General features: G+C 54.4%; 1 protein-coding gene across 3 annotated transcripts in view; it reads left to right on the top strand.

Annotated features, from left to right (window-relative positions):
• Positions 1–22475, top strand: part of PACS1 (phosphofurin acidic cluster sorting protein 1) — a 128231-nt gene extending 105756 nt beyond the window's left edge. For all 3 annotated transcript variants that reach the window (XM_070488206.1, XM_070488207.1, XM_070488209.1), the window contains exons 8-24: positions 1503–1562; positions 2431–2591; positions 2963–3056; positions 7507–7587; positions 8933–9048; positions 9223–9358; positions 10600–10704; positions 11690–11796; positions 12463–12617; positions 12754–12864; positions 13533–13635; positions 14086–14128; positions 16265–16307; positions 16593–16728; positions 19077–19303; positions 20663–20782; positions 20937–22475. In XM_070488206.1, the coding sequence (XP_070344307.1) occupies positions 1503–1562; positions 2431–2591; positions 2963–3056; positions 7507–7587; positions 8933–9048; positions 9223–9358; positions 10600–10704; positions 11690–11796; positions 12463–12617; positions 12754–12864; positions 13533–13635; positions 14086–14128; positions 16265–16307; positions 16593–16728; positions 19077–19303; positions 20663–20782; positions 20937–21052 (1914 nt within the window). In that variant the 3' untranslated portion in view covers positions 21053–22475. The remainder of the gene's footprint in view (positions 1–1502; positions 1563–2430; positions 2592–2962; positions 3057–7506; positions 7588–8932; positions 9049–9222; positions 9359–10599; positions 10705–11689; positions 11797–12462; positions 12618–12753; positions 12865–13532; positions 13636–14085; positions 14129–16264; positions 16308–16592; positions 16729–19076; positions 19304–20662; positions 20783–20936) is intronic.
• Positions 22476–23346: the final 871 nt, after the last annotated feature.

Consider the following 23346-nt stretch of genomic DNA (forward strand, 5'->3'; position numbering starts at 1 on the left):
TTTTTATTAGCTGCAGACACTTTGCAGTCGGATTTCCAGAGACTCAGTAATTGTTCCTTAGTTTCTGTCTCCTTTTGTACACATGCATTCTTCTCCCCCAACCAAGAACACTTTGTTCTAGACACACTCATTGACGTGCTGGTCTCTGAGTACGTCTTATGCTTCTCTGTCACTGTGAGCTCACGTGTTTTTTCTCTGCTCTGAATGCCCTTTCCACGTTTGGAAGCCCTGCCCTTTCTTGAAGGCCTGGCTCCGTCTTACTTGCAAGTTAGCCTCTTCCATCCCCAGATGGCGAGTCTGTCATTCAGTCAGGAAGTACTTGGGCCGCAAGCTAGTCATTGTGCCTGGAGTTGGGGACATAGAGCCAGGAAGGCCCGGTCCATGCTGTCAAGGAGCTCACAGTGTCTAGTGACACAGACACGTCTAAACAAGTGACTACAACGCAGTAGGATAGGTGCTAGAAGACAGAGCTTTGTGTAAGGGACAGCAGTGGCACTAGGGGAAGTGACTGACTGAACAGGAGCGCCGGGAGTGCTTCATGGACGAGATGCTGAGAGATGGGTTTCTAAGGCCAAATAGAACTTCACCAAGTGGATGCGAGGGGAATGTTTAGTCAAGGCAGAAGATACCGTGTCTAAAGGCCCAGAGGTGCACTGCAGCATGTGGCGTTTCACAGAACTGTAGCAGTTAGTTTCCGTTTGAGTATGGGGTATTGGGGATTGAAGGGTGAGATGAGGCTAGAGACAGGCAGACCCAGCCGTCAGACAGCCGTAGAGTTGACACTTAAGCTTTGTTCTCCAGGCACTGACGGCCGACGTGAGTGGGGAGTGACATGATGAGATTTGCATTTGGAGTGATCACTGTGGACTCTGGAGCGAACAAGACTGGAAACTGACTGGGAGTGGGAGAGTGGGGGTGTCCGTGGTCCCAGAGGGATGTGAGGAGAAAGGCCTGGACGAAAGCAGTGGTGTTACGGGTGGAAAAGAGGGTAGGAGTTATCGAACACTGGGCTGTGGGGAGAAGGGAGGGGAGAGACTCCAGGTTCAGACCTGGGTGACTGGAGTGGTGATATCAGTAACCAGATAGGGAATACAAGGAGAAGATGACAAGTTCCGTTTTGGAAATGTTGAGTTTGAGGTCACTGTATACACACAGGTGGAAGTCACCCGTCTGCACCATGGATCTGGAGGACTAGAGACAGGGGTGAGCTGCAGATGCACATTTGGGTGTTAGCAGGACGTGGTGGTGGAGGGCCCAGGAGTTGATGAGCCCTCCTCCTTCCATCTACGCCCACAGCACTGGGAGCTGCCCCAGGATGAGGCACGCACGGGCCTGCTTCCCCGATAGTGTGACGTGCCAGAGGGTGGACACCGCCTTCCCGTCGTTGTGTCCTCCCACGGTTCTTTACAAAAGTGGGCTCTCAATCACTCTCTGTTGACTTGACTTGATCACGTCCACGAGTGGGTGTTGTTTGAGAACTGTTGTTCACTTTCTCCCTACAGCAACCGAACATCAAACAGAAGTTCGTGGCCCTCCTGAAGCGGTTTAAAGTTTCAGATGAGGTATGGCCCTTACTCCCAAGGTCGATGGTGAGTAGAGTTCCTGGAATTTCACCCTCGTTCCTGGGGTGCACTCTACGTTGCCCCTGGGAGTCAAGATTCTGGGACCCACCAAGTGAGAAGGCAGCAAAGAAGGGATTTAAACTACTTGAAAAGAGAAAGCAAGGCTTTACACGTGGCACCCAAGGTTTCATGGGATTCAGAGTAGGGGTAGCATGGTTATAGCAGCCATCGTTAATACAAGCCTCTGGGATGGGGTATCAGAAACAAATCCAGTTCTCCTTGTTTAATTTTCCCTCCTATCCCCAGGGGAACATTGTGAGCAACAGCCTGTGAGGTGGGAGGGTCCTCAGTGGTCAGCCCTTGAGTCACCAAGAACCGGCTGTTCGTGGAGGAGCAGTCTCCTCCTGGGCTCTGGCAGGCCTGGTGCCAGCTTTCACAGGCTTCTCTCTCACTGGACTGAAAAAGGGAGGGAGATGGAAATTGTCGAGAGAGATTTCTCTGTCCCTCTGTGGGCTGTAGAAGAAGGTAGGACCAGCCTGCACAGGGGCATGCCTCCTGGGTCTTCTGTGCCCGCTCTCTGGGAGAAGTGTGTTAGCTGTGCTTCCACATTTCTTCCTGATGCCAGGTCCGTAGTGTGGAGTGTTAGGAAGGTACTGAGAGGGAAGGTGGCCTCACCGCACCCCTGCTCTCAGGATCGGATCACAGCAAGGACATCAAGGTCAGCCTGATGAGTGTAGAGCTGTGGCTTGTCCCTTAAGGGGGACTGGTACGGGAGGCCAGTTGGTCCCCGCCCAGGAGGAAGAAGTTGCACGTCTGCCATAACTGTTAATAGAGGTAACCCGAAACTCAAAGCTTTTTTCCCCCGCAGGTTGGCTTTGGGCTGGAACATGTATCCCGGGAGCAGATACGAGAGGTGGAAGAGGACTTGGATGAGCTGTATGATAGTCTGGAGATGTACAATCCCAGCGACAGTGGCCCTGAAATGGAGGAGACAGAGAGCATCCTTAGCACTCCGAAGCCCAAGCTCAAGTGAGGCCCACACCTGCTCTGTCAAGCGTCTCCCCGCACCTCTCCTCGCTAGGCCTGGCCATCTCCTAGCCCCCTCCCTCACGTCCCCTCCCTCGCCAGGGCATCTTGGTTCTTCATCCTCATTGAGCCTCCAGCTGTCCGCATAAAAATCATTGTTTTTGCCTCTTACTGACAAAAGTCCTGAGAGGACTCTGCTGAAGTCCTTCGGCCCAGGCTCCTACTTGTCCAGCCTCTGCTGTGTCCTTCCTCACCGGGCATCCTTGAAGCCCAGGTCGTTGATCTTTCTGGAACACCAGCTCCACCCAGCTCTCCGTGAGCTGCTGTTCTGGGCCTGGGCGGGCACTGACCCTGGCTGTGCTTCTCCACCGCAGGCCCTTCTTTGAGGGGATGTCGCAGTCCAGCTCACAGACAGAGATTGGCAGCCTCAACAGCAAGGGCAGCCTCGGCAAAGACACCACCAGCCCTGTGAGCAAGACCAATGGCTATGGGGGCGGGGAGAGGGGCCAGGGGAGTGTGGGGCCTAACACTCTGGGCCCTCTGCTCTTGGCTCACTGGGGACCTCAGAAGAGTGGTCTCATCTTGTTTCAATCTGGTTGTCCTCATCTCCGTCCTACCTGGGAGCTTCGTTCTCTGAGGGCGTTGCTGTGGCTGCTCGGGTGTTATTTTTGGCCTGTTCCCGCACGGCCTGTAGCCTTCCATCCCAGAACACTTGGTGCCTCAAAACCTCTCCCTCAGTGTCCGTTGCATGGTAGCCTGGAGGGTGGTATCTGGATAAGCAATTGCGCGCTTCAGGCTGGGGACAGAACAGGTGTAAAGGGGCAGGAAGCCCACGAGTTCCGTTCAGGAGGCGGTACGTAGGCTTCATTCATGAGTGCCCTCAGAGAATTTAGTGAGCAGGTTCCCACTTTGCCTGGTGAGCAAGAGGAAGAAGGAGCTGTGTACCGTGGCCCCCCGAGAGCCCAGCATCACCCCTGCATCATGCTCTGACCGTACTTGGGCAGGCTATCTCCCAGCAGTGGGTCAGAGTGGGAGCCCGGCTGATGCTGTGCCTGCCTCAGGCCCTGGGGAGCTGTTCTTCCCCTCATTTACCACTAAAGGCACGAAGACGGCGGCGTGATTTCAGTGCAGTTCATGGTTTGCTCTTGAAAGCACAATGTCTTTTCTGTAGATCAAAGAAACTGAATCCTTTCAGTCCTCCCGTTCTGGCCACTTTAACAGAGGCAGTACAAAACTCTCCCACCAAGTAGGTACTAATTGTGGGGAAATTATATGAAGCGAGTGAGGCACTCCGTCCTCTGAAAAGAACTGTTGTCTGTGGAACCGCTGCCACCTGCCCCAAGTGTCTGCAAACCCTCGAGCAGCTCAGGGGCTGCCTTACTGCCTGCTGCCACCAGGTGGGGCTGTTTCCCACCTAATCCCTCCTCCTGGTTAAGGCGCAGTTGGCAGTCCAGCCCTAGAAGGGAGGCAGACACGGCATTAGTGAGGAAATGTGGAAGGGAAAACTGCAGCCCGCACCAGGAGTCCCTCCACAGAGAAACCTCAGGCTGCTCTTGCAGACGCTGCACTCGCAGCAACTTTCCCCCAGGTTCAGGGGATCCGGAGCCAAGGAGGCCTCATTTTACTATTCTGTTTAGGATGTGGCTCGTAGCTGCTCTTTCTCACGGGGCTGCCAAATGGCCCTGCTAAATCGCCACTGTCCACGTGGACAGATCGTTGGCCACTGGAGCCCAATTCCATCTTAAATATAAATGTAAGGGATGATGGGACCTGGCCGAGGGAGGACTGTCTCCCAGTGTCCCAGGAGTGCAGTACAAGGGCTCTACTGTAACAAAATGCAGCTAAATTATTAACTGAGGTAATGCCCCAAAAGCACGAGCCCTAACACTTAACAAGGTGAATGCTCAATGCTAGGGATTGTTGTTATTAAATCGATAAGAGGTACTGTTTTATACTAATGAAGGTGTTTCTGAGTTGATAGAATTTGTCTGTCGGTTCTACTTTAGTCTCAGTTATATGGCTTACAAAATTTAGAGAGAAAAATCCCCTTAATGCTCTGAGCCTCAGGTGTCCCGTTTGTAACATAAAGGTACTGGCATAGAAGCCCAGTGAGCTCAAAAGTCAGTTGAGTATCAATCTTTATAATACGATGGCCTAAGGGTCCCTGTTTAGGCAGAACATTTGTTTGGGGTAGGGTAGGGCTGGGCTGAGAGCACGTGCTCTGGATTCAGACTTCTGAGGATGACTCTTGATTCCACTCCACTGACTGTGTGGTCTGGGGCAGTTACCAGGCCGCCGTCTCCTCCTCCACAAAGCACGTGCCTTACAAGGCAGTGTGGCATTCCGCCGAGAGAACGCAGGTAAACCTCTAGCTTGGTGCTTGCCTGACGGGTGGCTCGAGTTACTGCACGGGGAGGCTGCAGTAAATGTACGCGCTGTTACTGTTATTATCTTCCCTTACAGCCATTTCCGTTCTGGACTCCCAAAATAGGTAGAATCTGGATGTCTTTTTAGAGTCCTTCAAATAATGGTTTCCTTGGCCAGATTTCAGACTCGCTTTGCTGCTTCTCTGTGATATTTCTATTTTGAAGAGCCCCATATGTCTTGCTGTGGGTGTGGAGCTTTGGAATCCTTTAGTATGAAAGGTACTTTGAGAACTGCACAGTGAGGCTGTGCTCTTACACCGAGAACTTCTGCATATATTAGGGAAAGATGCCGAGACCGTGCAGACGGAGGCAGGCGAGCACGCCCTGCCTGGTTCTTGTCCTCTCTTTCCTGATTTCCAAGCATTGTTATTTATTTTTCTTAATCATCCCTTTTTTTCCCCAAGTTTCAAGAGGATTGATCACTAAAAGCAAAAGGAATTTCTGCTGATACAAATTATTAGAGTTATTGCATTTTTCCCAAGACTTGGGCACACAGTAGCGACATAATTTATTTCTGCAAGCTGATGACAATAGGCGCTGACAGTGCTTCAGTCCGGGTGGCCAAGGGCTGTTGACTTTCAGCCAAGAATGCCTGCTGCTAGAAGTCGCCATTTCCGTGGCACTGAAAATGTGGCATTAGAGACTAGTACTTGACAAGAATCAGAGCCTAAAATGTTAGCCCACTCTGCCCTTTCCCCCCCCCCACACACAGAGGTGTGTGCGCTCTGCAGAGCCAGCATCGCCCCACAGCACGGTGCTTCAGCCTGAGGGCATCTGCCTCCAGGCTACACAATTAGACAGACTCAGCTACTGCGCTGCCAGTGTTCCAGGGTCCTGGGGTGAGGAAAGCCCTCAGTATTTACAGGAGCAGGAATAGGAACTTGGAGAATCAGGAGTCTGCTGGGATCAACTGGAACATCTAGATGAGTCAGCGAGTAGCTGGCAGGTGCCCTCCAACCCCAGTGCAAGCTGCAGGTCTTATCAGATCTTGCAACTTTGCCATGGAAACAATGCTGTGGCTGTCATAGGGCTTGACAACAGGGCATGCTACTTGCAAACCTTCTAACAGAAGGGCCGTATTGCCCCAATTCATTCTCTTTAAAACATGTTTAATTCATTTGTCATACTGAGATCCGAAATTGAGCGAAATCATCTTCAGCCTTATGTCTGACCAGGACTTCTCCTTGATTCTAGACCCTGTTAACATTGGTTATTCATATAGACAATGTGTAAATGAACTAGCTGTGCAATCTGGAGGCAACCTATCGTGTGTGGCTCTGAGCCAGAGCATCTCAAGATCTGGAGCCACAAGGTCGGGTTCAAGGACATTGGGTTAGTCTTGCATGACTTAGAGCAGTGGTTCTCAGCCAGGGATGACTTTTGCCTCCTGAGGAGCATTTGGCAATGACTGGAGACATTTTTGGTTGCCCCAAGTGGGGAGGGGTAAGGGGCTGCTACTGACATCTTAGTGGGTAGAAGCCAGAATGCTGCTGAACATCCTGCGCTGCACAGGACAACCCCCCGCAGTAGAGAGGGATGTGGCACAAAGTGTCAGTAGTGCTGAGATGGAGAAACCCTGGTTCAGAGTACAACACGGGCCTGCTCTTGTGAGCCTTGTTCATTAGTTTGCCAAGTGACCCCTTGAGCTTATTATTATTAGCCTGATATTTCCCAGTCCTATATAATTTACTCAGAGAGAGGACTTTGAGTAATTGGGAGGAAGTGGGACATCCTTGACCTTTTCTGACTCCCTGGTTCCGCGTAAGAACTAAAGAGATTCACTGAGGCCAATACCTTCCCTTTGTCTGAGACCCACAACCCTCAATTGCTCATGACTTTGACAGTGGCGCCAGCACAGCCTGAAGCAATATTAGCAAATATGAAAAATCTGGTTGTGTATCTATACTTGCAAGGTACATGTTTAATATTTATGAGAAATACTAGTAAGAGATGTGGACAAAGGGAGAATTAATTCACACCTAAATGGCTTAACATTGGGTGTCTTTTTGCTTAGTATATTCTGTTTGAGGGTTTTCTAGATGTTTCTGCCAAGCAAAAAGCATTTGGCTAGCGTGGATGTCTTTAGTCTCAAAATCAAAGACCTGAACTATAAGATCCTCCTTTCTTCTCAGCAACTTCTGACAAGCAGAAGAGGCTCCGAATGTCCCTCCTGGGCAGTGGTGTTTACCGAATCCAGGGTCAGGACTTTGTGGATCCCAGACAAAGCCATCTCTTTCCTAGGGACATCTTGTGAGAGTAAGAATTTCTGGGTTCCCCAACTCATGTGTTACTGATGTAATGATTATAAAAATACCTGACCCTTCTGAAGCTTAGTTTTCACAAAAATATACCCCTTATAAGATGAAAATCCCAAAGATTTGGTGAGGTCTTCAGATTAACTGAAAATATTTTAAGCTTCTTAGGGACCCAGAAAACAAGTTGGAGTGGTAGTTATTTGGATTGGTGATGACTAATTATTGTGATTTTTGCAGATGGAATTGGCTGCTCTAGAAAAAGTCAAATCTGCTTGGATTAAAAATCAAGATGACAGCTTGACTGAAACAGACACTCTGGTATGTATGGTTCAGCCTCCCGTTTCAGCATTTAAAGTAGTTTTTGCACCTTTAGAAATAAAGGCAAAAAGACCCTCAGGGCCACCCTGGAAATTTTGCCTAAGTCTGTGGACTTGTGAATGTCCTTCAGTCTCTTTCTCCTGAGATCCTTTCCCATGGAACGTAACCTACTCTGGAGACCAGTTATTCCCCAAATTAGCAAACCGGAAGTGTCCTCATTCTGCCCTTTAATTAGACCTAGTCAAATGCTCATTTGGATAATTTCTCACTATCTGTTACCCTCATTTACTTCTGAGAGACGACGACCAGTATCTTCATCTGAAAAACCCTCCCTTCCTCCAGTGGTGTTCTTCCAATGGCCAGGCAGCCCACAACATTAGAGCTCCACGTGATTGCTGGTCACCTCCTTTCTCTGAGAGATGTTGGAGCTGCCCAGGAGTGCAGGCCAAGCCCTAGTGAAATTGAATGAATTGGCTGGGGTGCCCAATTTAATTAAAAATTGAATTCCACACACATTTACTATGCAACTACACGTGCTGAGCACTGAAGGTGCCAAGATGAGAATACCATGGTCTCTGCCATCAAGACGCCACCCTCTAGGGGGAAAGCCAGCCTGTGCTCACCTGGTGCAGAGGCTCTCTGGAGGCCCAGGGAAGGACAGAGGGATTCCAGCTGCCGAGGGAGGGCATCTGAGCTGGGCTTTGCAGGGTGTGCCAGAGTTCATCCAGTGGGACTACAGGCTGGGCACAGCAGGTTGGGGGGAGCAGAGAACTTCACCTAAGACCATCGGGGGGTGTGCTGTGCCTCAGCCTCGCAGAGAGTTCAAGGAAGAATTATTCTAAGCTTAGGTTTCCTATAGTAAATAATGCAGCACTAAAGAGCTGGTGTATGACACATCATTAGACCTGACTCGAGATTAATTTAGTTCATAGAAATCTGAATAGCCAGCTTCCACTCTTGCCTCACTTTGGTCCGTACTGCACAGTGGTCATTTCAAAGTGAAATTCCAGTCATGCTGCTTCCTGAGTAAAACTCGCTCCTTCTCACCTGGAGAAGCTGGATCATCGGTCCAGGTTTGCATGTCTACAGATAGCTCGTAAATGTGGAGGACAGACCGAATAACAGGAGGCAGCGCCCAGCACAGTGGGTGCACGCAGTTGAATCAATCAGTAACAGTGTCCTCTTCGGGCGCGGTAGGAGTTTTAGAGCCACGTGCTTCCAGGAAGAGAGACCTATTGATTTGCTCTCTTCTCGTGACGGTGATGGGCCCTGGCAGGACTCCACGAGGCTTCTGGGTGGTCACTGAGTGAGAAGTTACCCTCGGTGCTTCCTTTCCCCGTGGCAGGAAATCACTGACCTGGACATGTTTGGAGACGTGAGCACAAGTCTGGTTGTGCCAGAGAAAGTCAAAACCCCCATGAAGTCCAGCAAAACGGATGTCCACGGCTCTGCCTCTCCCAGGTACTCGAGATTGGAAGGAGCTCCTAGAACGTGGGGTGGAACTGAGGAAGCCGAGCCGATGGTACGAGGCTGCAACCACACTTAGCATAGGCTTGCGGCCTAGGGAGGAGCAGGCTGGCAGTGGCTCAAGGCTGGAGGGCCTGTGTAACCACCTCCTTCCCACATCTCTGGCAGCAAAGTGGACGGGGTGCACACCCCGCGGCAGAAGAGGAGCACCCCCCTGAAGGAGCGGCAGCTCTCCAAGCCCCTGAGTGAGAGGACCAACAGCTCTGACAGCGAGCGGTCCCCCGACCTGGGCCACAGCACACAGGTACACTGTCCCCACTCGAGGCCAGGACCCTCTGTGCCTCCCTGGACCATGGTTTCCGTTTTGTCATCTTCCTTGTTAGTTAGATGGAGAGGAAAGAAAGAATACTTTGAAATGCTCTGAATCAAAGTCTTGAAGACAGACCTAAATCAGAGAAATCTCACGTACGTGTTGTTTGCTTCTAGTGTGTAACTGGCTTCAGTGTTGATTTGTGGGGAATGGGGAAGGGAGCAGAGATGCCAGCTAGCATTGTCCCAGCCCCAAGTGGCAATTCCACCCCTTCTGGTTTGTTCTGCCTCCCTCAGACGTTAGTCTGGAGATTGTGTGGGGAATCAGCTGTTCTAGAGGATGGCAGCCGTTAAAATCTCATCGGACGCCACCAGCCTGACCTCTGATACCTTTAGTACTGCGGTGGGCCGGTTACTGTCATTTCAGGCTGGCACATCAACAATATTAAAATATTTTGATCGAAAGACCCGAGAGTGGGCTGGAATAGACACGCAGAAGAAACTGGACTTGGGGAAGTGTGTTCTCCTTTTGAAGGCCAGCGGTTTCAGGGGCCTGGAGAAGGAACCTCTCTAAACTGACGTCCCTCACAGGATGACTATTCTTGTAGAGTTAACAGCAAGCCTCTTCCTTTACCTCATAAATATCATTGAGAGGAAGGTTTGTGTCAGTTTGTGTGGCTTCCTGAGTTTGACGCTATTACATAGCTGAACATAAACCAGAGACTAGAATATCCCAGTGCCTGGGGCGAGGTATTGTCCTTATTGTTAATCACTGTTTCTGAAAGGCCTTTTGTTCCCTGTGACAGGAGGGCTCCCCACACAGCGCTCAGTGCCGGTCTCATTAGTTCTCTCCCCATTGCCCTCATTCTCATTTCTGTGAGCACCTGCTGGCCATTGTCCCCCTCCTCCTCTCCTGCTCCTTCCTGGCGGCTCTCCTGCTCTCCCTGCATCACTGCCCTTCGTGGGACGCGGCTGCGTCTCCAGCTCTGTCTGCCCTCGCTCTGCCAGGCCCACCGCTGTGGCTTTGTTCCTGGTGCCGGAGAGTGTTCTCTGAGGACCCTGCGTATTCTTTCTCCTCCTCCTTTCCATTCTGGTCTGGCCGGTGGGATACTGGGTCTCCTCCACAGAGGCCTAGGGTCCTTCTCCCTCAATGCTCTAGGAATTCTTTACCCTAGTCCACCTAGCCCCACCCTCAGGCTCCCGGGGACTGCCTGACAGACACTTTTGTCCCTGCAGATTCCACGAAAGGTGGTATATGACCAACTGAATCAGATCCTGGTGTCAGATGCAGCCCTCCCAGAAAATGTCATCCTCGTAAACACCGCTGATTGGCAGGGCCAGGTAAAGCACTGAGGTGGCAGGGCTGGGGAGGAGAGGTTCTGGGGAGCAAGAGACCCCCTGGAGTGTGTGATCTGAAAGGAAGGGCATGGGGAGATAGGAAGAGGATCCCCGGGGCTGGCCCGGTGGTGCAGCAGTTAAGTTCGCACGTTCCACTTTGGCGGCCCGGGGTTCCCCACTTCAGATCCCGGGTGCGGACATGGTACCCCTCGGCAAGCCATGCTGTGGTAGGCGTCCCACATATAAAGTAGAGGAAGATGGGCACGGATGTTAGCTCAGGGCCAGCCTTCCTCAGCAAAAAGAGGAGGATTGGCAGCAGTTAGCTCAGGGCTAACCTTCCTGGGGGAAAAATAAAGGAAAAGGATCCCCGTATTTCAGGCCCCTCCCTCCCTGAACTGAACTGATAGCTCTGGGCTCTGGTCCCAGTTCTTTCATTTCCCAGCATATAGGGCCTTAAGTCACTAACTCTGTACTAAATCTCTGTACTTCAGTTTCCTCATCTCTGAAAAAGCAACAATATTATCTATCCTGCCCTCCTTCCAGGGTGGTTCTATGTATCAGGTAGCATGATGGAAGGAAGGTGCCTTGAGAAGTACAAAATGCTGTCAGATGCCAGAGCTTGCCACTACTTTCCACAAAGGCAGTTCAGAAGGGGCAGAGCAAGCCGCCTGCTCCCACTCACCACTGTCGCCCGGTTAGATCCTGGTGCCAGAATCCCACTGCCCCAGTGGCCCCACCACCTGGAGGGTGGGCTACAGAGGTGACATTAGATCTAAAGATTCCTGAGCCTCAGGCTACATGGGGTCTCACTCCACCTTCTCCTCACTGGCAGCCAGAAACCTGACCTTTGCCCAGCTGTGGTCAAAAGGAGGACAGGGCCCTGCAGCTTGGTCTGGGCCTTGCCTGGCCTCTTGGCACCTGTGGGGGAGCAGCGCCCCTGCTGTGGCCCTCACCTATGTCCCTGCCCCTCTCCCTCCCTGCCCCCTAGTACGTGGCAGAGCTGCTCCAGGACCAGCGGAAGCCTGTCGTGTGCACCTGCTCCACTGTGGAGGTCCAGGCCGTGCTGTCCGCTCTGCTCACCCGTATCCAGCGCTAGTAAGGGCTTGGCTTCTCTCCCGCCCTTTGGGGTTCCCTCTGACCTCATCCTCCCACCCTGCCTTCCAAGCATCAACAGGACCTCCTGGCTTCATCAGACCGGGAATCCGTGGCCCGTGCTTGGTGCTCTGATGTCCCGGAGGATCAGGCATGAAAATATCACCTTCCTGCCCTCCCCGCCTCCCCACCGGGACTCTGCCACACCTGGCCTCGCCTCATCCTCTTCTTAAACTCATGGTGGAGAAGGCCAGGAGGGGAGAATCCAGGGTTTTACACGGACCTTTTACTCCCCTCCCTATGAGTGTACCACGCTGCTTGGCGTCCAGAGTCAGGGCCTTCCCTTCCCAGAAGGGCCCCGAGTCCCTGCCTGTGGGAAGGAGACATGCTCACACACACTGCTGACCCAGGAGCTCTGCTGACTTGTCTCCCCGTTAGCCTCAGCCACTTCTAATTCTGTCTTCCTTCTAGACAATTACCTGCCCCCTCTGATCCTGGACTTCCCTCTTAATTGCAAAAACACTGGTTTATTGCCTCTGTATTATTTTGTTTATTGGTTTGTTTCTACCCTGTGGGTTGTTGAGATCAAGTAAAGTCCGAGCTCAGGGCCCTCTGAGCAGGATGCTGGTGAACCTCCTGAATGTGGCGTGACTGTCCCCTTCTCCCCAGCTGCAACTGCAACTCTGCCATGCCGCGGCCGGTGAAGGTGGCAGCCGTAGGAGGCCAGAGCTACCTGAGCTCCATCCTCCGGTTCTTTGTCAAGTCGCTGGCCAGCAAGACCTCCGACTGGCTTGGCTACATGCGCTTTCTCATCATCCCCCTTGGTAAAGATGCGGCAGATCCCACTCCTGAAGCAAGATGGTGGCATTGGGTCCTAGGAAGGGATAGTCAGGGAGCCCAAAGGCCAGGGCCATCCTTCCATCCCAAACCAGCTCATCTTCTTTGGTTTTTGTCCAACAGGTTCCCACCCTGTAGCCAAATACTTGGGCTCAGTTGACAGTAGATATGGCAGTACCTTCCTTGACTCCAGCTGGAGAGATCTGTTCAGTCGCTCGGAGCCCCCAGTGTCAGGTAATGGCCCCTGTGAGGGATTGAGATACAGTGTCGCCTGATTGGTGGAGAGCCAGCCTTGGCTGAAGGAGGGGGTCGGGGAGCATGCTGCTTTTCCTCCCTGTGGCTCGAACCCTCCCAGTCCCTTTGCATGTTCGTGTTTGCAGTGCAGCCCTTCCACCTTGGATGTTTTCAGTTCATACTATTTACTCCGCTCCTGTACATCTAGAAATACAGAGGGCTAAGAGCGGGCACATCTAGCTGCCAAGATCAAATATAAGAAGCAGAGAATAGTTCCTAGGCGGGCTGTTGATAAATGAATAACCCTGCACCGTGTCTCTCCCCGAGGTACGGAGTGAAGGCAGCCAGGAATAGAGAGGGCTTGAGCTCTGCAAGGCTGAGAGGTGCTACATGCGTCAACAGACCTTGGAGGAAGTGAGGGGCAGAGGTGGGGGGGCTTCCTCTAGGTCACAGGAGGCCGGGGCGTGACGAGCCTGGGAAAGGCTTCGAGGGAGAGGATGGCGCCGTGGCTCATGATTCCTTAGATTCAAAACCAGCGGATCGTCGGAACCTTTCTCTGCCTCGGCTCCTAGTGTCTCCTGATGGGTCTCAAGAAGGGGGCGCTCTCAGAGGGTTTTTCAGTTTGCCTGCTGAAATAGCTCGGCCGTTCTCTCTTGGCTTCTCTGCAGAGCAACTGGACGTGGTGGGGCGGGTGATGCAGTATGTCAATGGGGCAGGCGTGACACACCAGCTTCCTGTGGCTGAAGCCATGCTGACCTGCAGGCATAAGTTGTAAGTTTGACTTTGAGAGATTTCTTAAAAATAGGTTGGGTGGGCTAGATAAATCTTGAGTTTTCTTTGCTTTTTCACATTTTCCTTCTCCCCACCCCTATTTCCCTGTGTAGGAACCAGACAGAATATGAGAGACAGTGTTTTTTACTGCCTCCCATCCTGGCCCTCCTTTCCTTGCCCTGGGCCTCCCCACCCGTATGGGCACCCCCTCAGTACAGAGAAGCCCACCCGAGGGACTGAAATTCCGACATGGAAGCAGGGAGTGTCATGTGCAGACTCAGGTCTTTTGCCTCCATTTGGTGGCTCCTTGTACCACCCTGAGATGTGATGGGAAGATGTCATGTAGTGTCTGGACTCCTTGAAGCCACAGTAAACTGTGAAAAGCTTATGTGCCCGCTCCCCACGCAGTCTCACCCGCTAACTCGAAGGCTTTCCTGTTTCCCCCAACAGCCCTGATGAAGACTCTTATCAGAAATTCATCCCCTTCATTGGCGTGAGTACTGACTCCCCTCCTCTATACCCCATTCTTCCTGTCCTCCCCCAGCACACACACAAATAAGACTCATCTAGACGGTAGCTCTCCTCCGGAGGCGATTTTGCCCCCAGGGGACATCTGGCAATGTCTGGAGACATTTTTGGTTGTCAACAACTGGGAGTGGAGATGCTACTGGCATGTAGTGGGTAGAGACCACGGATGCTGCTAAACATTGTGTGGTGCGCAGGACAGCCCCCACAACAGGGAACGGTGCTGCGCGGAACGACAGCAGTGCCGAGGTGGAGAAATGCTGGGCTAGGACGTGTTCTGAGCTGTTCCTCTCAGTGTCCTCCTTCCCCACATCACGAACCATCACTGGTATCTCGTACTTCCTACACCGGGCCCTGAACTGGGTGCTTCGGCCTAGGGAGTGGTGTCCAGAGCATAGCTTCTCCAGGCTTCAGGGAAGAGAAAGCTGCCTTGGAAATACTGACAGATGACATTCTGAAGAGAAGTCCGAGAACTAGGTGTTTCTGTCTTCAGCTCGGAGGGTCCTCTGAGAGAAAGGGCTTCTCCCTTCCCTCCTGTTTGCTCGAGGGGAGTCTCTAGATGAGGGGATTTTGAAAAGAAAGGGAAAACCTCCCGGACGTCTTTGGTGTCAGGTGGTACTGGCCTTTGTTTCATTTAGTGGTAGCTGGGCCACAAGGCAGAGACCGACCTGGAGAAGGAGCCTGGAGGGGACAGAGCTGACACCCTGCCGGGGCCAAAGCCCAGCACAGAGGCGTGACTGAAAACTCAGGTTTCCATTGAGGAGACTCGAATTTCCCTTCCCAATCAGCTCAGATCTTTTCCTACAGTCTCCTTGAGGATCCCTCCTAGCTTCTGAGGGGGAAGGGGCATGTGCAGGTGTGGGCCAGCCCCCTTCCGTCTCTGCTCTCTGCTTGTCCCAGATTCTGGATGTCTGGAGTCATCTTGGGAGATGACTGCGCCTGGGGAAATTCAGTAGCCTGTTCCCAGGCCCTGCAAAGCCTCCCGCCGGGCAGGGCCAGTCAGTCCCCGTTAGTCCCTCAGACCGCTCCCATAGCCATGTTGGAGGGCCTGGACTGTGGCCCATAGCCTGGGCCAGTGGTTTGACTCATGTCTTCGTGGAGCTGGGGGATCTTCAGGGAGCTGTGGGTCGCTGCCCGCTCTGGCCTGCAGCTGAGAGAGAGAGAGAAAAAAAAATTTTGAATTCAAATAAACAAAGGAGCCTCATGCAGCACCAAGGGGAGAGGGGGAGTCATATCCAGGAAGTTCCAAGCGTCGATGTGTTACTTTCTGGGAACTAAAAGAAGGCTGCGTAGAGAATTTGAGACAAACTTTAATGAATGGCAGTGTCATGCTCTGAGCAGCCTCGAAGGAATCGTGTGTGCGTGATCGCCACTCCATGCCAGTCCCCAGGGTCCAGCTTCCATGACTCCCAGCTCTGCTGCACCTCTGCCAGGTGCTGGGACCCAGGCCTGCCAGTTCACAGGACTTGACCTGTCACTTCAAGCCACAGCCATGACATTCAAATAGTCTGTCTCTAGCTGTGCCCTTTGCTGGCCACTGGAGGGCCCCCTCTCCTTCCCAGAATTCTCTATGAGGGATCTAAAATTCTTTGGGGAGCTGAAATCAACACCACTGCCTCGGGGGTGGGTGCCTGGGACCCCCTCCTCACTGGTATTCCTCCAGAATCCGGGGGCTGGTCTGAGCACGTCAGCGCACTCACTTAGTTTGGTGAGGCGGGCGTCGAGTGCCTCCCCGCGACACTGCCAGCTTCCTGGGCTGTCTCACAGGGGCTCTTCATTTCCCTCTCTGACACGAGAGGGTGGCCTCCCGCTCGTGTGATCCTAAAAGAGATGAGATCAGGATGCCAAAATGGTTCCTGCCCTCAAGGTGGCTTTGCCCTCATCCCCGGAGAAGAGCCGCAAGATCTCCTGTGGCCCCCTCGGTGTTTGGAACTGGGTTTTTTCACGTCTCTTAAAGATCTGGGCTGCTCTGGCTCTGCAAAGGTTTCAAAGCCTGTGAAAACACTGTGTAGTAAGGGCTGTTGTGGCCGGCCATCTGCTTCCAGTCGGATCAGGTGTCCAGCTGGGTGAGAGGACTAAGGCTGTGTCTCTTCTCCCCTCCCAGGTGGTGAAGGTGGGTCTGGTCGAAGACTCTCCTTCCACTGCAGGTGAGCCCGGGGCCCTGTGCCTCTGTGAAGTGAGGGTGGTGCCTTCTGGCCTCCTCTCTGTCTGGCAGCCAGAAGGTGAAGGCCTTGGCGCCCTGGGTTAAGTCAGAGTTGAGCAGGAAGACGGGGCGCTCTCTCCCCCCAGTTGAAGCAGCAGCAGGGGTGAGGGGAAGAGTGGAAGGCCCGGAGGAGAGCAAGGCTGCAGCTGAGACGGGCTCCTTGACTCCTTGCCACCAACAGGTCAGGGGTGGCTTCCTCTGGCCGACTGTGTTTTCTCCACCGTGACAGGCGACGGAGACGACTCGCCTGTGGTCAGCCTTACCGTGCCCTCCACATCACCGCCCTCCAGCTCGGGCCTGAGCCGAGACGCTACGGCCACGCCTCCTTCCTCCCCGTCCATGAGCAGTGCCCTCGCCGTTGTGGGGTAAGGCTCCCCTGTGCCTGTCTTTGCTGCCATGCCCTCCATCGGAGCCCAGGACCCTAGGCTTCCCTGCTGCCGTAGCATTGTAGAATAGTGACAAGCACGCTGGGTTTAGAGAGGAGAATCATGGTGAGAACAGTGGCCCTGGAATTCAGAGACTTAGGTCACTGGCCAGGCAAGTCATCGACCAGCTCTGTAAAATGGAGGATACTGTCTGCCTGCCCGTCTCACGGTTATAGGGTTGGACGAGACAAAGGGCAGAGAGCCCGCATAGCCTGTAAAGTGCTGTGCACGTATCTCGCTGGGGGACACATGGGAGTCGGACGCACCTGGGTTCGAGGTGTTGGTTCTGTGTTACGTCTGCTGTATGAGCCTGTGTGAAAGAACAAACTATCGAATGACGCCTCTTAAAGCATGGTAAAGGGAGACCATTCAAGGTGGGCACTACCGCAACAGGGGCAGGGGCCACTGCGGTGGGCCTTCGCCGTCGGGGGAGAGATTGGGCCCAACTCCAAATACAGCGAGAGCAATGGGGATTTCTAGCCATGGCGCAGGGTCAGGGGCGGTGGATGGACATCGCTGAGAGGAAACCTCAGGGCTCAGGGGATTCTGGCTAAACCGACCTGACAGGATTCCTGCCGAAGACAGGCCAGGGCCTCAGATGTCTCCTGTCTGACGGGGGTGGTGGGGCGAGGACCCTGTTCAGATATCCAGGGAGATCGGACATGGAGGGTGGGATTGTTGCTAACACTGGATTTTTCAAGGATGTGCACAGATGAGAAGGTTCAGGAGCCTGACCGATGTTGGGTCAAGGATCTTTGTCCCTTGGGCAAGTTGCTAAGCTTCCTTTCTGACGTCTGTGAAAGTGGAGGTGAAGTAGCCACGGCACAGTTTTGTCGTGAGGCGTGAGTGGGAGCAGGTGTGGCAGTGCCTGGCACACGGAGGTGTCGCCTGCTTTTGTGCCTTCAGTCTGTCCATCAGCGCGGCGGAGCTGTCGCGGGGAGTAAGACGGGCAGCGCGCTGTCCTGGGGCTCAGGCTCCTGGGCCTCGGCAGCGCTGCCGAAGCAGTGAAGAAATTCAGACTGTGTAGACGGCAGTAAGTGCTGTGAAAAACCAGGGGGTTTGAAGGGAGAGGGGATTTCTTTAGGATCTAAAATATCCAAAGTTTAGATCGAGTGGGCAGGGACGCCTCCCTGGGGAGGCAGCTCTTGCGCTGAGGCCAGAGGCAGGCTGGAGCCGCCCCAAGGGAGGCTGGAGCCGCCTGCCCGCAGGGAATCCCAGGGGAGCAAGCTCGGGGGTGGGAAAGAGCAGGGCCTGTGCCAGGAAAAGGAGCTCCTGCGCCTCCTTCCTCCCCATGCCCCTTCTTCTGCCTTCGCCTCCTTCTCTTTCTGCTGTGATGGTCGTTGAGTAGCGGGGAAGGTAGGCGCTGGCTGGTGGCTTTTCCAGAACCATCACTGACAGTGTCCTGGTCCCTGAAGAAGATGAAGTATTCTCGGGTGGTGAGAGGCCTGCCTTGGAGCTCGAATTCCAACCCCATCCTCCCTTGCCCTCCCGTCCCCTGTCACTTCCCTTCGTGGTCTTCTGCTGACTTGCCGAAGGGACAGTGCCAGGAAGGGAGGAAATCCCACACAGCCAGTTATGCCCCAGTGGCCTCACAGTTCCAGGCTTCCCCGGGGACCTGGGGACCAGCCCTTTACCTCGACCTCCTTTCCTGTCCAGTTTAAGCTTGTTTTTAATGGAACTGCTGAAACCAGGCAGATAGAGAAACGTCAGATGACTTTGTAGCCTGTGTACCTATTGTGTCTGACACCTCCTTTCAAGAAAACATCAGCTCTTTTTCCCCTTGGAGCTAAAATTATCCCTGGGCTAGAAGTGCCATAAATAAGAGAAAGTCGCAGGTCAGCATCCATTGGCTCTCCTGGGGCGGCGCTGCTCTGGAGCTGCCAAGGTGTCCGCCTCTGCCCCACTTAATCTCCGGCCCTTGGCTGGGTTTGCCAGGGCTCTGCTTGCTGGGTGTGTGCACACGTGTGCAAGTGTGTGTGTGTGTATGTGCACACACCCTTCCTTCATAACGCTTCCTCCCTCTCTGCCTGCCTCGTCCCCCCGGGACTTTTTATTTGCTTCTCTCGTGGTGACTCGGGTCTTTACCCTCTCCTGGCTTTGTCCTCAGATATCTTGACCCTCTGCTCCCACATGAACCAGTCTGTGCGACTAGAGGGAACGAGGAGTCACTTAGCCAGCCACCTCCTCTCGCCCTCCCAGAGCCTCGGGGTCCCCTCTCCACCCCCTGTGTGGCATGCAGTAGGGAACTGAGGGCAGAGCACCTCTCCATTATTATTCCCCTTCTCCAGGAGCCCCAACAGCCCATATGGGGACGTGATTGGCCTCCAGGTGGACTACTGGCTGGGCCACCCTGGGGAGCGGAGGAGGGAAGGTGACAAGAGGGACGCCAGCTCCAAGAACACCCTCAAGAGTGTCTTCCGCTCAGTGCAGGTGTCCCGCCTGCCCCATGGTGGGGAGGCCCAGCTTTCCGGCACCATGGCAATGACTGTGGTTACCAAAGAGAAGAACAAGAAAGGTAAGTGACCTCTGAGGCCAGGGACAATCAGGGCCACTAGCCCTCCCTATCTCCTCTCTCAGGGTCTGGGACAGAATCTGCTTCTGGGAAACTTTGGATGAGGGCAAAGCAGCACATGTATCATGTGGTCCAGCCTAGGGTCCCGCAGGGGTCCTGTCTCACCTGTGGAACAAAGCCATTCCTGCTGTAATGAAGGAAACTGAAGTCCCCAGTGAGTCACTGGTCCCTGCCTGCTGAGCATCAGCACCTTAGGGGCCGAGGCAGTTAGCACTGCCGCAACGAAAGAAGTCTTTCCAGCCACTGCCCTCAGGGGTGGACTGTGTGGCAGAGGAGGACATGTCCATGCCACATCACCAAGGTCACCATGGCCCCATGGATCAGAGCGTTTGCACCCAACCCTGGAGGCCAGTCAAGCCTTTGTGAGCAAAAGGGCAGGTAGTTGCTTTCTAAGAAGTAAAGGGAATACAGCCCATTCCGGATAAGAGGGGTGGCTTCAGGCAGCAGAGGGAGAGTTGGGGGTCCTGTGCTCTGGGTGAGTGAGGCAGGAATCCCCACACCCAGGCCATGCTGGGGCACTGCTTGCCACTGTCGGTTGCACTTGTAAACCCACAGATCTGGCTGTGCATCTGCCCCACAGGCAGGCCGGGGGGGCTCTCAGGCCCCCACAGCCCCCCAGCTCTCAGGAAGTGGGCTTCCTCTAGCTGCTGGCCTCTCCCTCCTCCCGGCACTCCCAAAGCAGCTGGGCCTCTTTCTGTTCGTGCCTCTGCTCCACAGGGGCACCTGGGGGGCAGGCAGGGCTATATCAGGCCTGCAGCCAAACCTGCGACTGTACCCCAGAGGCTTGCCTAGGGTGGGCCTCTCAGGTCAGCAGGGCCCTCCTTCTTGCCTCTTCCTGTGTGGGAGGGGAACGAGGAGCGCTCACCCCGATGTCCCCATCCCCAGGCAGAGCTAGTACACACACTGCTGCACAGCCCCGCTCCCAACCCCAGGGACACAGCCTCGCGCGGGCACGCTAGTGCGCAGGAAGGAGATGTCCCACAGGCTGCCTAGAACATTCAAGCTAGACAGGACTTCAGAGACCATCTGGCCCCAGGTCCTCGTTACGCAGATAAAGATATCAAGGCCCAGGGAGGGGAGAGGAGCGGGAACTTAGCCAAGGTCAGGAGACCAGTGCTGGACAGGGCAAGAACTTGAAGATCCTGATACACAGCCCAGAGCTAGAGAGCAGGGGAGGAAAGACTGACTTTCTCCAAATCACCTCCCCTTCCCACGAAGAGAGGGGGTGGTGTGGGTGGGGGAGGAGAGGGGTGGCTGCGCCTCCAGAGGCTGTGACTGACCGGGTTCCTGCTTGCTTTCCAGTTCCCACCATCTTCCTGAGCAAGAAACCTCGAGAAAAGGAGGTGGACTCTAAGAGCCAGGTCATCGAAGGCATCAGCCGCCTCATCTGCTCAGCCAAGCAGCAGCAGACCATGCTGAGAGGTGCGGGCTGGGCGCGGGAGGAGGGGCGAGAGGCAGGGCGGGAGAAGGGGGACAAGGGACTGTGGGGCAGGGAGGCGATGGCCCTCCCCGAGGGACCCTGGGAGTTGGCCTTAGCAGCCCTGGTCACCCCTGCCCCTTCCCCTGTCACCCCTAGTGTCCATCGACGGAGTCGAGTGGAGTGACATCAAGTTCTTCCAGCTGGCGGCCCAGTGGCCCACCCATGTCAAGCACTTTCCAGTGGGACTGTTCAGTGGCAGCAAGGCCACCTGAGGGCCCTGTCTCCTGGCCACTCTCCCTCCTGGCACTGCCACCAGCCTCACCGCCTGTGGGCAGGGGGAGGCCCGCAGGCCCGGGCCCAGCACCCCTTTCCTGGCCTTGGGGCCTAATATCACTTGCCCAGTCCTGAAGGACACTGCCACTGGGGATACTGCTCCCCTCTCCACTGCTCAGTCCCATCCCTGGGCAGCCCCCTCCCTCCCTCTCTCCTTGTCCTCCTCTCCCTCCTGCTCCAGGCCCAAGGCATGTTGATTTTGCCTTCTGGTGCCGTCCCTGGAATTGAGTCCTCTGGGCCTTCCTTCACCTGACTTCCAGCCTCTTCCCCTATGTGGCACTGGTTCCCTTCCTGGAAATAGGAAACCTGGAATCCTGGCCCCCAGCAGGGAGCCCAGCCCGCACCTCCCGCCGCCTCTCGGTTTCTAAAGCCCAGCTGCCTGCCACGAATGGGGGCCAGGGCCACTTCCCACTACTGCGTGGTTCTCCCCGTGGAGGGTGAGAGGGTACCCTGAGCCCATGGGACTGTGTGCCCCTTCACAGTCCCAGGGGCAGCTCCCTGCTCCCTCACCCCCAGGATAGTGTTTCTATGGTGATGCCATGTATTTCTGAGATGGAGGGGCCTTTCCGGCCCCCCATGCACGACTTCCTCACCACCCCTGGTCCCCTCTAGATGTTGCATATGTCCTTGAGCGTTTCTCTGGTTCTCTGCACGGCCAGTCTCTTGGTGGTTCCGTGTGATTCGCCTGGGCACCAGTCCCTGTCTTTGTGGCTCCTCCCTTGTGGATGATTCTCCTCCCTCTGCCTCCCACCCGCTCCACCCCAGCACGGCTCTGCCTCTTCCTGAAACTCTGGACTCGGAGAGATGGGAGGCAGACCCCCACCAACATATTGTCTGTGACCCGCCAGCCCCTTTGTCTCCCCGTTCCCACCGTGTCCGTTTGTCTCTCTTTCCGTGGTCTGTTCTTCCTGTCCTCACTCCTGGGCTCCTGGCCTAGGCAGACACTCCATCCTCCCAGCCAGGTCTCTCTCCAGCAGGCTCCATCCCCTCCGTCTCACCTCGGCTCGGGGTCTGAGCCCCTCCTCAGCCTCGACCACCAGCCTTCTCAGGACAGGCTGAGCACACAGGTCGAGATCCCAGCCGCGGCCCTCCATCCCCGCCAGCACCTCCAGAGCTTTCCCGGTGCCCTCTCACCCCTTCTAGAAGTTTTTGCACAGAACTTCATTTTGAAAAGTGTTTTTCTCATTCTCCATACTTCCCCCAAACTCCTCCAGCCCTGACCCTGGCTCAGCCCTGCTGTCCAGAGCGTCTCCTGGGCCGCGCTGCTCTCTCGGGGCCGGAGAGAGGGGTGGGGTGGGAGGGACTGAGTGGATGTTGGATTTTTCATTCAATAAACTGGTGATTTCTTACCAACTAGCAAGCCTTGGACTTCTGTGCCTCTCACTGTGACACAGGATCTGTCCAACCCCCTCTCCTCTGCACAACATAGCCAGCTCCGCTCCAAATCAACTAGGAACTAGCTGGAAAGAAGTGAATTCCCATTTTCTTAATTATAGAAACAGAAGCATGAAGATGTCTTGCCCAGTATGAGGCAAGCGGAGGTCAGAAACAGAAATAACACCATTCCCACACCAAAATCCTATTTTTCTCCAGGACTCACCATCCCCAAATCTTACCTCCCAAGCCAGTGTCGTGTTGAGGGCAGTTCCGCTCTTCTGATTGAAGACTAGAACTTGGCTTCTCTCCCCCTACTAGGTTGATGTCTTGCCGTAGTTTCTGGAAGTTGGTGAAGTCTGAGGCCAAAGCGGTCTTTGCCTCTGCAGGTGGAGGAGGTGGAGCTGGGACCCATCGCTGAGTTCACTTTCCTGCCCGTCCTTAACCTTAGAGATGGCAAACAGTCCTAGCCCCTGCTCCCGGGGGCCTGGTCCTTCCTGCCCTCCCAGGACAGGCCTGCACACCCAGCCTCCGCCCAGGAAGAAGTGCCAGAGGTGGGGGCTTGCATGGGGGGACTTGGTGTCCTCGCCCTGCAGGACATAGCCACAGAGGAGTGGACAGCCAAGTAGAGCAGGCTGTCACAGGCTCCCCAAGCCCTGTGACCAAATGACCTAACGGAGGGATGCTTGGACCCCAGCTGTGTGGCCCCGTACAAACTCTGAGTCTGGAGAATGGAAATCATGCCTACCTCCTGAGGGAGAGGATCCAGTGAGATCTGTGAAAGTGTCCCAGAAATGCCATCTGCATGTTAGTTACCGAGTGAGGTGTACACTCTGGTCGATGAGAGGAAACACCAGGA

This window comes from Equus asinus, chromosome 17, assembly GCF_041296235.1.
Source record: "Equus asinus isolate D_3611 breed Donkey chromosome 17, EquAss-T2T_v2, whole genome shotgun sequence".
In the NCBI taxonomy this organism is placed as follows: Eukaryota; Metazoa; Chordata; class Mammalia; order Perissodactyla; family Equidae; genus Equus; species Equus asinus.